The following is an 11,008-nucleotide window of genomic DNA, read 5'->3' on the forward strand; positions in this document are numbered from 1 at the left end:
CAAATTATGAAAACCCCCCTCTTGTTTGGATAATTACAACCACCTCTCAACTCCTCAAATTTAGTAGAATTTTCGAGATTATATGAAATATTATCACTTTTGTACCCGTTTTATCCCATTCGAACTGTACATTTTAAAGCAAGATGATCATAATATGTGTTTTTTGGCTTGTATATATCAGATTATGGTGCATCAGAAACTGTATTTTTACACAAAACGAGTACAAAATAGAGCACATTCCACGAAATCTAGATGATTATGTTTAATTTGATACCATAACGGTGGAAGTGTAAGAAAAAAATCAAAATTGAGGGGTAGATGTAATTATCCAAACAATAGGGGTTTTTTTGTAAATTGACCATACCTCAGGAGGGTCTTTGTAATTTACCCTAACAATAAATATAAAATTGCCCTCTCATCAGCAGTCAATCCGACGGTACGAAAAACAAGTCCACTTGTGGCGACAAATAGGAAAAAGAAAAAAAAAAGAATCCGACCGAGCGTCGCCACCACGCTCCACCATGAGCCACCCTGAACCTAACAAAACCCTCCTACCAACAGAGTCGTCCGACCTCGAATCCGGTCTCTCCCTCACCCCCCGCATTAAACTCAACCTAACAATCCACCGCGCAGACAAATCCGTATCCCCAATCGACGAGTGGAAGTTCAAGCGTTCCTTTATCGACTACCTCAGAAAATCACACTCGGTAGCTGTTCCGGAAGAAGACATCAAGGTATTCAAGTACAGAGACCTGAAAAAGCGGAAGCGCGAGGACCCCGTCGCGCGTGGGAGCTTCATCGTGGTGGATTTAGGGTTTCTGTCGAAGAGGCTGCGTCTGAATGGGGAAGACGCGATTGGGGAGGAGTTTCTGAAGTGGAGGAAGCAATTCGCGGCGGAGATTGATGGAATCGAGCTGAATTTGGAGGGCGTCAAATTTAGGTTGAACGCTGAGGTTCCAGAAGGGGATGATTTTGAAGGCATGAGGAAAGAGTGGGAGGAGCTTGCCGCGTTTGGAACCAGAGGTTAGTCAATTTTATTCGGTCTGAGTTTCTGTAGGTTTTCCTTTTGTTTCATACATGAAATGCAGTAATGGGTGGATTCAAGTATGATATTTCTAATCAATGAGTAATTTTGTATTTGGTAGGATATTCGAGAAGTGAGAAGCAGCAGCCTGATACAATTATACTGAGAGGTCTTCCTTCAAGGTGGTTTGCAGAGCCTCGAGTTTCGTCGAAACCATCAATGCTAGTTACTCACACAATCTTTTCGGGGTTTGGGAAAATAAGGTTTGTGCTTATGTTGGCTTTTAATTTATTGTTTGATGGGTCGTGTTGACGTTTCATTGTTAACGTGAGTGGCTAATTTCTCGTGGAACATGATTTTTGAATCTCACATCACCCCTGCTTCATTTTCGTAATTCTGCTGTTACTTTAGAGTGACGAGTAAGCATAAGATAGTATATACGAAGTACTCGTAAGATAGGGCAAGCTCTCTGGACAATAATAGGTTTTCAAAGATTGACATTTTGTCTTCGTAATCTTTGTAATTTCGTCGAAGGTGATGTTGATGTCAAAATTTATAAGTGAGCTCTAGAACCCCATGTGGCGAGACATGCTATCGTTTTCTATTTTCATTCACCTGATTATTATACATTTGAACTGTTTTTTCATCGATAGGAATCTTGATGTTAGTGAGGACAATGACATAGGTGAGGATGAGGATGAAGATGGCGGGAACCTAGTTACAGGTCTCAATTGTAAGATTGTGGTTCAGTTTGAAAGTCACAAGGACTTCTGCAACGCCTTGAAGGTTTTATCTGGCCGTTCCTTAAATAAGGTAGACAGTTATTCATTCAACTTTTTGACTCGTTTAATTTGAAATATGCTGGGAACATGTAATAATTTTCTGCTCTTCCTATGCCATATTTTGGTCTTTTCATCTCTCATTTTAAGAACTTACACTAGTAAAATATAGACTTGGCCCATAATTCCTGCAATTAATTTTACTCGTGTTGAATAAGAATTGCTGTTGAGAAAACAACTTGTACTTAATGCAGCAAGGATCACGCTTAAGGGCTGACTATGAAGTGACATGGGACAGAGATGGGTTCTTTCGGAACAGTAGAAACCGATCGGAACAAAGTAAAAGATGGATGCCGGTAACTGACGTGGGAAATTATAGAAATGAAGCTTCTGGAAGGCATGCACAAGTCTCTCGAATTAGCCCCGACGATGCACGGAGAAAGCGGTTGAAGGTAATAATGACAAGACAAGTTTAACCTTTGGTCCCAATGGCAAAATATCTTGCAATGACAAGAATTCTTCTTGTTTGAAAGATCATGCCTTTACATGGTTTAAGTTACGAAGAAATTATTACGTGAAACTTGCGTATACCACAATAGTTACTTTAGTTCCTCTAAATTACAGGATTGAAGAGAAGTTTGGATGTCACAGAAGATTTCATGGTTGAGCCGAAATTCTTTAGAATTGAGGTAAGCAAAATGATGTTTTTTCCCTTGGGCTCAAGGTTAATGTTTGTTGACCTGACATCATGACTACTCGTAATTGGATAAAAATATGTTATTACAAAGAAAGAGATAACTGTTCCCATGACGAATTTTCATGGTTATTGTCTATTTGTGCAATTTCTGTCTCATTATTTTTTACCCGCCTGGCCGCCTTTGTTTTGGTTGACTTGTACCTTTAATTGGATCATTTCCTTACAAATGCATAGAATTAGAATTGCGTGCATGTTAAATGTGGGCGAGTTTATATGTTGACTCGTTCAGAGTCTTCAGGTTTATATGTTTGCATCACACATTGAAATATATCATCTCGTTTAGATAAATAAACTAAAAACTAATTTATAAATAGAATTTGGGGAGCTTTCAATAGAATTTATTAACTTGATAATGATAAATAGTCTACCAAATAGAGGGAGTAGTTAGAGTAGGTGCTGAACATATCAAAATTTATCTGGAGTCTATTATTTTTTAATTTAAAAATGACATTGGAATCATGCTCGGTAGACTCTTAGAAGTAACTTTGTCCAATTGATATAGACGAAAACGCAGACATAAATATACAACTACTAAATTCCCATAATGTACATACATGTCAAACATGGATTCTTGTGTTTAAAAACGAACCAAATAAAGAATACCAAATTTAAAAAAAAAAACCTAAAACTAAGTGAGATAACAATCTAGGGACGAAAAATCAATCGTTTATTCCCATTTGATGACGATGAGCTTCCTCCGACTATGTTAGGAATCAAATACCAGCTCATTGTTGTGCAGAAAATTGCGAAAGATCGCCCATAAATCGCTAGAAACAGCAAAATCAAAACCAAGATTGCGAAAAAGCAATAAGAATTAGGTCTCCTCAAATCGTCACGCCTAAAGCTTGTCTTCCATCTTGTAGACTTCTGCTCTTGGGATACTACTGTTACCATTTCTCTATCTCGTTCGACTGCGTCAAAACTTTTATCTGCTGCATCTGCAGGATTGGGAGTTACAGTGTTGCTCATGTTCGAAGGAGTACGCTTGAGGAAACCATGGTTGTTCTTATTGTTCCTAACTTTGACCACGATTGGTTTTACTTGTTTTGAGTCGCTGGAGTAGACGAATTGGACAAAGGAGATTTCCTCGGACCCCATCTGCATGTAAATCTGCTGCTTCTTCTCGTCGAGATCGGATAAAAGTGCTGAGAATTTGTCCAGGCCTCGATTTGCGTAAGGGTTAATCTTGCTGCTATTGCTTAAACTTTTGCTCCTTTTCGATCTCTTTAAGGTACAGTACTCGCTGTTGTAGTTTTCATCTTTTTTGTGATGGCTGAAGCTTCTGCTGCCACAGATGAACATTTGTGCAATTCTTTCGTTTTGGTAGTAATTCTCGGAATTTTATCTGTTTGTGGTTGATTTTGTTTTGTTTCTCGGGATTTATAGAAGAAATGTAAAAGTATTTTTCGATAATTCCATGGAAGCTTCTTCTTTTCGTATGCAACATGGTTTGACATCTTGGGGAGGGGGTTAATGAAATTAAAATATTATGAGATTTCTTTAGTTTACTAATCTGTATATTTAAAAGTTGACCAATTGAGTTGATTGTTCTGCCAATGTAACATTTTTTTAATTAGAACATAGCTGAATTAATTAACAGGAAACTAGTGTGTTATTATATTCAGTGTGGTCCGAAGACTAAGATTATTCTCAACAAGAACAACTATTTAGAAGTTCAATATTCTGAATTCTCTAACACGGTATTGATGTGAAAGACAAGTATCAGTTTGAATTTTGCATGGGAGAAATATTTATAAAATTGATGTCAACTGTCAAGAAATAATCTTATTTTGCTGCTGCATTAATCTTCGTGATAAAAAATATTAAAACTGTCAACAGACTATTATTATGTATAATTTTAATCGGTTAAATAAGAATTAAAATAAAAAAAGGGGCATTCCGAGAATCGAACTCGGGACCTCTCGCACCCAAAGCGAGAATCATACCACTAGACCAAATGCCCGGTTTGTTATCATTTGTTACAGTTGTAATAAAACGCAAGTTTTTCATAACATCATTGACCTCAAAAGTCGGGAGACAAGAATTTGTTGTTAAAATGAATCTCAGCCAGCTAACTATTTCAAGACCAAATGCTGTCATGAGAATATTATAATCATTCTTTCATTATACCTTTTTTTATTAATCCTTTCACTACCATGCATAATCACCATCCATTTCTTGTGTCGGGCATATCTATCTGGCAGCATCATATCACTATTTGTTTTATTTTTGCAGAAATAAGTATTAGTTCTTGATAAAATGCAAAGGGAAAATAGTACTTAAGTCTTATGTGGTTTGACCATTTCGCACGTCACCTCCTTATACTCGTAATATAGACACTCGACTCCCTTATATTTTAATATACTGCTGTATTTTCAAATTTATCATCTTCCTAACGAGCATAATTATTTATCAAGTAGAATACGACAAAAAAGTCATGTGCTTATATTGAAAATATAAGGGGTTTGTATGTAATGTGATCAAACCGTAGAGGGCCTAAGTGTTAATTTACTCTAATACCAATGATGAAAACATATATTTGTGATTGTGACAATCTTTTCATGTTAAATTACCATTTCACACGTTAATGGGAAAAAAGATCAAAAGAAGTCGCATTATGATGAGCCCAACCAATGTGGGCTCCTACGAAACATGTGACCTCAATTAGATTGCAAGAAACAATTATGACTTTCTTTGTTTTGTTAATTGCATTATTACTGATCCACATGAAAAAGACCGAAATACCCTTTAGTAAATACAAATAAAGAATAGATGGGTAAAAAAAAGTTTCTAAAAAATATTTGTTAAAATCTAATATTTTTATTTATGTTTATTTTTGTTATATGTATATTTTTTTAAATTAGAAGAGCACAGTGGAATTTTGTAAACTTTTGTTACATTATCATACAATTTCTGTAATTAGATTTAAAAAAAATTTGTGTTGTAACAGATTTGTTTCTAATTTTATAAATATAAATTTACTTAATTATTTTGCATTTTTCATCTAAAATATTTTATGATTGTTTTATATTTAGTCAATGCACAGATCTATATTGGAATATTAAAGCAAAATTCTGAAAAAGCAAAAAGGGGAAATTCCATCAAAAGAGAAGCCATGTCCGCAGTGCTTGGAATTGTGCGAAAATGGACAAATCAACTCTGAATCCGGCGTTGACTTTTTCCCTTCCGACGAGCAGATTCCGGCGACATTGTTCCGGTCAGGTCAGCGGAAAATGCAGCCTGACGAAGTTTCGACGTTCGACCAACATTTCCCTCCCCTGTCTCGTGAACTATTGGCAGCGGTGAAGGGGAAACCAATTGTCCACCCCCCCGCCACCTTTAAAGGTACGCCGGCGCCGGCGCCGGCGCCCATTTCTAACCCGCCGGAGCCATCCGAATCAATAGAGATCGCTACACCGAAATCCTTCCGGGAGGTAACAACATCCAACGCCTCCATAGATCCCCAAATTCGACATTCGAAATCATCTCCAGATTTCAACGAATCAATTGATCCGGCGAAATCAATTCAAGGTAAGATCGGTCTAATCTCTTCTGCTGCATTTGAATTCCACAAAGTAGCAATTCATTTCTCTTCTGATGAATGCACCTGATCGAAGATTAAAAAAAAAAAAAAAAAAAAGGCATTCTCCACAGACCTAATTCTTCCGTCGAGAGAGAGAAAAAAAAAACGGGGAAGAAGAGAGAAGAGACATGCAAAATTGATGGGCAGTTTGGTCATTTGATATCCATTGAGGGGGTATTTGTCAGTTTTTTTTATGACAGTGACTAAAAGCTCAGATCGAAATTTCCTAGGGGTAGTAATTGCAATTAACACCTTTTTAACAGTTATCTTCGTAGAAAATTTGAAAGTAACAAATCTGGAAATAAAGTGCAGAACAGTTATCTTATAAAAAACGTTTATTAATTATTTAATGCTTTCATTTGAAAAAAGGAATGTCGGTAGAGATAATTCAAGTAAAGAAGATAGCAAATAAAGAAGCAATAATAAAAAATAAAGGAAAGAGACAGAAGCAAAATGGTAGTTGGGGTGGATGCTTCTGTGTTACACTGAATGAATTTTTATTGTTAATCTACACATACCAAGGTGGGTGTGTGCGTATTATGTATATATAAACGGTAAAGATCTACACAGTGCATTTTACCCGGGTGTATTATGGACCGGGTAGGTGTGATAAAAGACCAAATGATTGCGAAATAGCTGTTTTCTCCAATTAATTATTGTATTGTAGATGTTACGCACGGTGAATTTGAACTGTTAGCTTAAATACAGGATTAAAAATAACTCGATAAAGTTCATCGAGACAAAAAAGATAGAGACAACCCCTCAATATATATATTCCCTGTAACTCACTCATACCCTTCTCTCCAAACCTGCCCTTATCTAACCCACTTCTAAAAAGAAAAAGAAAAACACACAACACACAGTGAAAATCAGTAGTTTCTCAGTTTCTTGGTTGGGAATTGAAGAGAGCAAAATATTGATTGGGATGGCTTTTGCAGGAACAACACAGAAATGCATGGCCTGTGATAAGACTGTTTATTTGGTGGACAAGTTGACGGCAGATAACAGAGTTTACCACAAAGCTTGCTTTAGATGCCACCATTGCAATGGAACTCTCAAGGTTACTGTGTGTTTCTCTCTTTCTCTCTCTCTCTCTCTCTCTCTCTCTCTCTCTCTCTCTCTCTCTCTCTAATCTCAATTTCTTGTGGTATGATTTAAATTCTTCAGCTTTATGTATTAATTTTAACTTTCATTTTTCTGTTGCACAATTGAATTGATCTGCAAATTCTTGGCTTCTCAGTTGCCCATTGAAATATAGATCTTGGATAAAATAATGTGAAAATATGTGCGTGTGTGTGGTTTCTGGGCTTAATTTAGTGGTTATTCAATTGGTATTCTTAAACTAATTTTATCAGTGCAAATATTCCAAGATTTGTTGTTTTAGTTTGCAGTTCTGTTTCTTGTAAATCTGGGAATGTTCTGTTTGTTTTCAGTAGATCTGTGCTCCATCAAGCCATTAGATAAAAAAACAAAACAAAAAAAAAAAAAAAAAAAAAAAGAAGAAAGAATCTTTAATTGGTTAAGGGGAAGTTTCATATTTTTAATGTTAAAAACGTTTTTGGTGTGTCCTAATTACAGCTGGCCAATTACAACTCTTTCGAGGGAGTGCTCTATTGCAGGCCACACTTTGATCAGCTCTTCAAAAGAACTGGAAGCCTTGACAAAAGCTTCGATGGTATATACTTACACAATATATACATTTCTTTTAGACTATTACACAATATATACATATGTGTGTGTGTGTGTGTGTGTTGAGTTTTGAAGTCAATAATACTTACACTAGCTTACTTATCCTACATAGGAACACCGAAGATTGCGAAACCGGAGAAACCTTCTGACACTGAGGTAAGAATTCTTGTTGAGGGACTATAAATATTCGTCGTATAAACCAATGATTATACGTGTTATACGAAAAATGTTTTTTTTTTCTCTCTAAATATTGATATATCATATAATTCTTGATCCAGAAACCACAGGCAAATAAAATGATAGGTATGTTCGGTGGAACAAGAGAGAAATGCCTCGCCTGCAAGAACACAGTCTACCCAACTGAGAAGGTAAAACCCAAAACCAATACTATTAATAACCAAAAGAATACATTCACGAGTAATTAAATGATAAATTCCGTGCAATAAATAAATTGTCTCGAACAGGTGTCTGTGAATGGAACAGCGTACCACAAGAGTTGCTTCAAATGCAGCCATGGAGGATGTGTCATTAGTCCATCAAACTATATCGCACACGAGGGCCGTTTGTACTGTAAGCACCACCATCTTCAACTTATTAAGGAGAAAGGCAATTTAAGTCAGCTTGAGGGCGATCACGACAAAGCCACTTCTGTATCTGAGTAATCTTAATCCCTTTTCAAATAAAATACGCGCCAAGTTTTTTTCAATTATTTGTTTTCCCTTTTTCAACTCTTCGAGTTCGACCCACTTCCCAGCGATCAAGAATGAGTTCGAGCTTGAGAAACCCTTTTGTAGTCGATGTAATGTTTCCAAATTTATGTATGAACCTGTCTTTTGATTGACATTTTTGTCTTGTGACCTCAAATTTTGTTGGTGTTTAAAATAATATAATAATAAAGGCTGATTTTGTGAACCTGCAGACAAGTAATTTTTACCAATGCCAAAAATATGATGATATGTCAAAAATATTAAAGCTCTGATCGGTTCATGGATTTTGAAATGAAGAAAACGAAAATACAAAAACAAATGAAAATCTAGAATTCGAACATTTTATATCGTATTTACAACCTAACTGAACCAAAAATCTATTTTAGTTGACATTTTTCTTGATCCAAACAGAGTCTAAGAAGACAGAAGATATTATTACAATGAGCCAATGGCAACTATTAAAAACAATTAAATGTTTTATTTCTCAATAAATACTGTTACACAGTACCACAAATAGCAAACACCTACAAAAAATTTCAGAAATATTCTAATGTACAAATAGAATTCCTAAGCAAGGAAATCTACACTAATGTCTTGTAAAAAAAGGTACACAATCAAGAATTGCATGGTTATACTGTATCAAGAAGATGACCATCTACTGCAATATGCTTGAGGTCTATAATATAACTGTCTCGTAAAAACCCAAAACCGAACGTCCCGTTTTCATACTGCCAAATTCTTCCCTCCATCTGCCGAGGATTCGCAATGGTCCCCACTAAGTCTGGAATAACTAAGTCGTAGCTCGAGTTGATGTAAAGCATGTGGGAAACAGAAATATCTCGACTGTCTGACGATAAAAGCAGGCTTTGATCTGCTTCGACAGGTGGCCTGAGATGCAAGCGGCAATTGTATATGTGATCCTCTTCGGGAGAAAATGGAGATTCGATAAACGTCAAATTTGATGTCCAGAATATCGGGGCGTGGTAAGTTAGAGCTCTGTTCGAGTCTCCAACTTTACGGCAAGCAATACCTCCCACATCGTCGTAGGACACTAGATAGAAGTCCAAACTCATGTTCTCACAAATACCCTGTAATAAAAGTTTAAAAAAAAAATGAGCAGCAATTGCAGATTAAAATGTATAAGAAAAGATGGTAAATTGCAGATGTAAAACAGAATGTGAACAAAACAGTAATAACAAGAATTCTTTGAATTAAATTTCTATGAAAAGTCATTCAATAATAAATGCAGAATCTGGTTCTCTTTGAATTAAGAGAAGCATGAAGCAGTTTGAAAATAGCAACCTTTTGAAGCTGCTTCAATCATGTAAGGCCGATAATTTCTACACATCACAAAATTGTTTCCGGGACATAATTGCGGAAACGAACAGGTCGACAATTCTACTTGAGCAGACAAATTTCAATTTTAATCTAAAGCTCCATCATTGCAGTCTAAATTTAGTTACAATCAGACTGGCAAGAGTGAAAAAAATCGATTGCCAAGAGGTTATTGAGAAGAAAAAAAAAAGAAACCCGTTCAAGATCGATACTTGTTAAGGCAGAGAGAAGCAGACGGTTGGAAGCAGAGCATAAAACAGAGTATCACCAAAACAATAACAACAACAATCGTTTGAATATAATTTCCAATAAAGCCATTTATTTATCAATAAATGCAGAATCTGGTTTGCTTCGAATTATGAGAAGCACGAAGCAATTCGAAAAATAGCAGAGTAAAATGCAACCATCTCAAACTTCTTCAATCATGCAGACCCTCAATTTTACAAAATCACGAAATTTTGCAAGAACGAATAAAATCGACAAAAGAATTACATGTCACAAATTTTCAATAGATTTTAGCAAGATTAAAACTTTGTTAAATCTCAATACCTTCCAAAGGCCCTGCAATGGGCGGGCGGGTTTGGGCGAGCAATTTACGATTTTGACGAAATGCTCAGGCTCCCATTTCCTTATTCTCCCCTGCTTATCCTTCCCCTTTCTTTTCTGCCTCCTTGATCCATTACCAGAAGGACTTGTCCTATTCGCAAAGTACTGATAAATCTCCGTCATCAATTTGTCGGGCGGAGATCCGTACACGTTCTCATAATCCTCACCTCTCAAATTCCCCGAGCTCGAATCCTTCCCAAATCCAGAAAACCCTAAATTTTCCTCCACCACAGCATGGCATTCACCTATGAAACTAACATTTACCTGAATCAATTCATTCTCAGCAAGACCAGATTCCCCCATCAAATCCTCTTCCGTCAACGCAAATTTCCCATCCGGATCGAGGTAATTCACCGGCTCTCCGTTCGAAGCAACGCTCATCCATAAAAATGGCTTCTTGATGACCTCGTAGCCACCGTCTTTAGACGGGGTAATCCTCGAGCAGGTGATGTAGAACGGGGCCCACTCGAAGAACACGAGCGGGGAAGATGACGAGGCGGCGGTGGCGGCGGCGTCGCCGCAGCGGCG

At 36.7% G+C, this 11,008-nt stretch overlaps 4 protein-coding genes and 1 non-coding gene across 5 annotated transcripts in view; 2 read left to right on the top strand and 3 right to left on the bottom strand.

The window, feature by feature from the left end:
- The first annotated feature begins 405 nt into the window (after positions 1-405).
- ZCW7 lies at positions 406-3,999 on the top strand. The gene is made up of 6 exons (XM_012983333.2): positions 406-1,023; positions 1,146-1,287; positions 1,678-1,837; positions 2,058-2,255; positions 2,428-2,492; positions 3,505-3,999. Exons 1-5 carry the CDS (start codon positions 522-524, stop codon positions 2,431-2,433), a joined length of 1,008 nt encoding a protein of 335 aa, XP_012838787.2. The 5' UTR covers positions 406-521; the 3' UTR covers positions 2,434-2,492; positions 3,505-3,999.
- On the bottom strand, positions 3,045-3,862 carry LOC105958756 (uncharacterized). The gene has a single exon (XM_012982761.2). The coding sequence runs from the start codon at positions 3,860-3,862 to the stop codon at positions 3,206-3,208; it is 657 nt and encodes a 218-aa protein (XP_012838215.2). The 3' UTR covers positions 3,045-3,205.
- A 452-nt stretch (positions 4,000-4,451) lies between the features above and the next one.
- On the bottom strand, positions 4,452-4,523 carry TRNAP-UGG (transfer RNA proline (anticodon UGG)). Its single transcript has one exon. It is a non-coding gene; the product is annotated as a tRNA-Pro (tRNA).
- Positions 4,524-5,430: 907 nt separating this feature from the next.
- LOC105959273 (LIM domain-containing protein WLIM1) lies at positions 5,431-8,744 on the top strand. Its single transcript, XM_012983334.2, has 6 exons — positions 5,431-6,091; positions 7,082-7,203; positions 7,722-7,818; positions 7,945-7,988; positions 8,111-8,200; positions 8,297-8,744. The coding sequence occupies exons 1-6, from the start codon at positions 5,794-5,796 to the stop codon at positions 8,492-8,494; spliced, it is 849 nt and encodes a 282-aa protein (XP_012838788.2). The 5' UTR covers positions 5,431-5,793; the 3' UTR covers positions 8,495-8,744.
- A 253-nt stretch (positions 8,745-8,997) lies between these two features.
- The window catches only part of LOC105959274 (F-box family protein), a 2,461-nt gene continuing 450 nt past the window's right edge, over positions 8,998-11,008 (bottom strand). Inside the window, exons 1-2 of the mRNA XM_012983335.2 lie at positions 10,424-11,008; positions 8,998-9,627 (exon numbers count right to left, since the gene is read on the bottom strand). The exon at positions 10,424-11,008 is cut by the window's right edge and continues 450 nt beyond it. Coding sequence (XP_012838789.1) covers positions 9,169-9,627; positions 10,424-11,008 — 1,044 coding nt within the window. The 3' untranslated portion in view covers positions 8,998-9,168. The remainder of the gene's footprint in view (positions 9,628-10,423) is intronic.

This window comes from Erythranthe guttata, chromosome 14 (genome assembly GCF_056151865.1).
Source record: "Erythranthe guttata isolate IM_541 chromosome 14, IM_541, whole genome shotgun sequence".
NCBI lineage: Eukaryota > Viridiplantae > Streptophyta > Magnoliopsida > Lamiales > Phrymaceae > Erythranthe > Erythranthe guttata.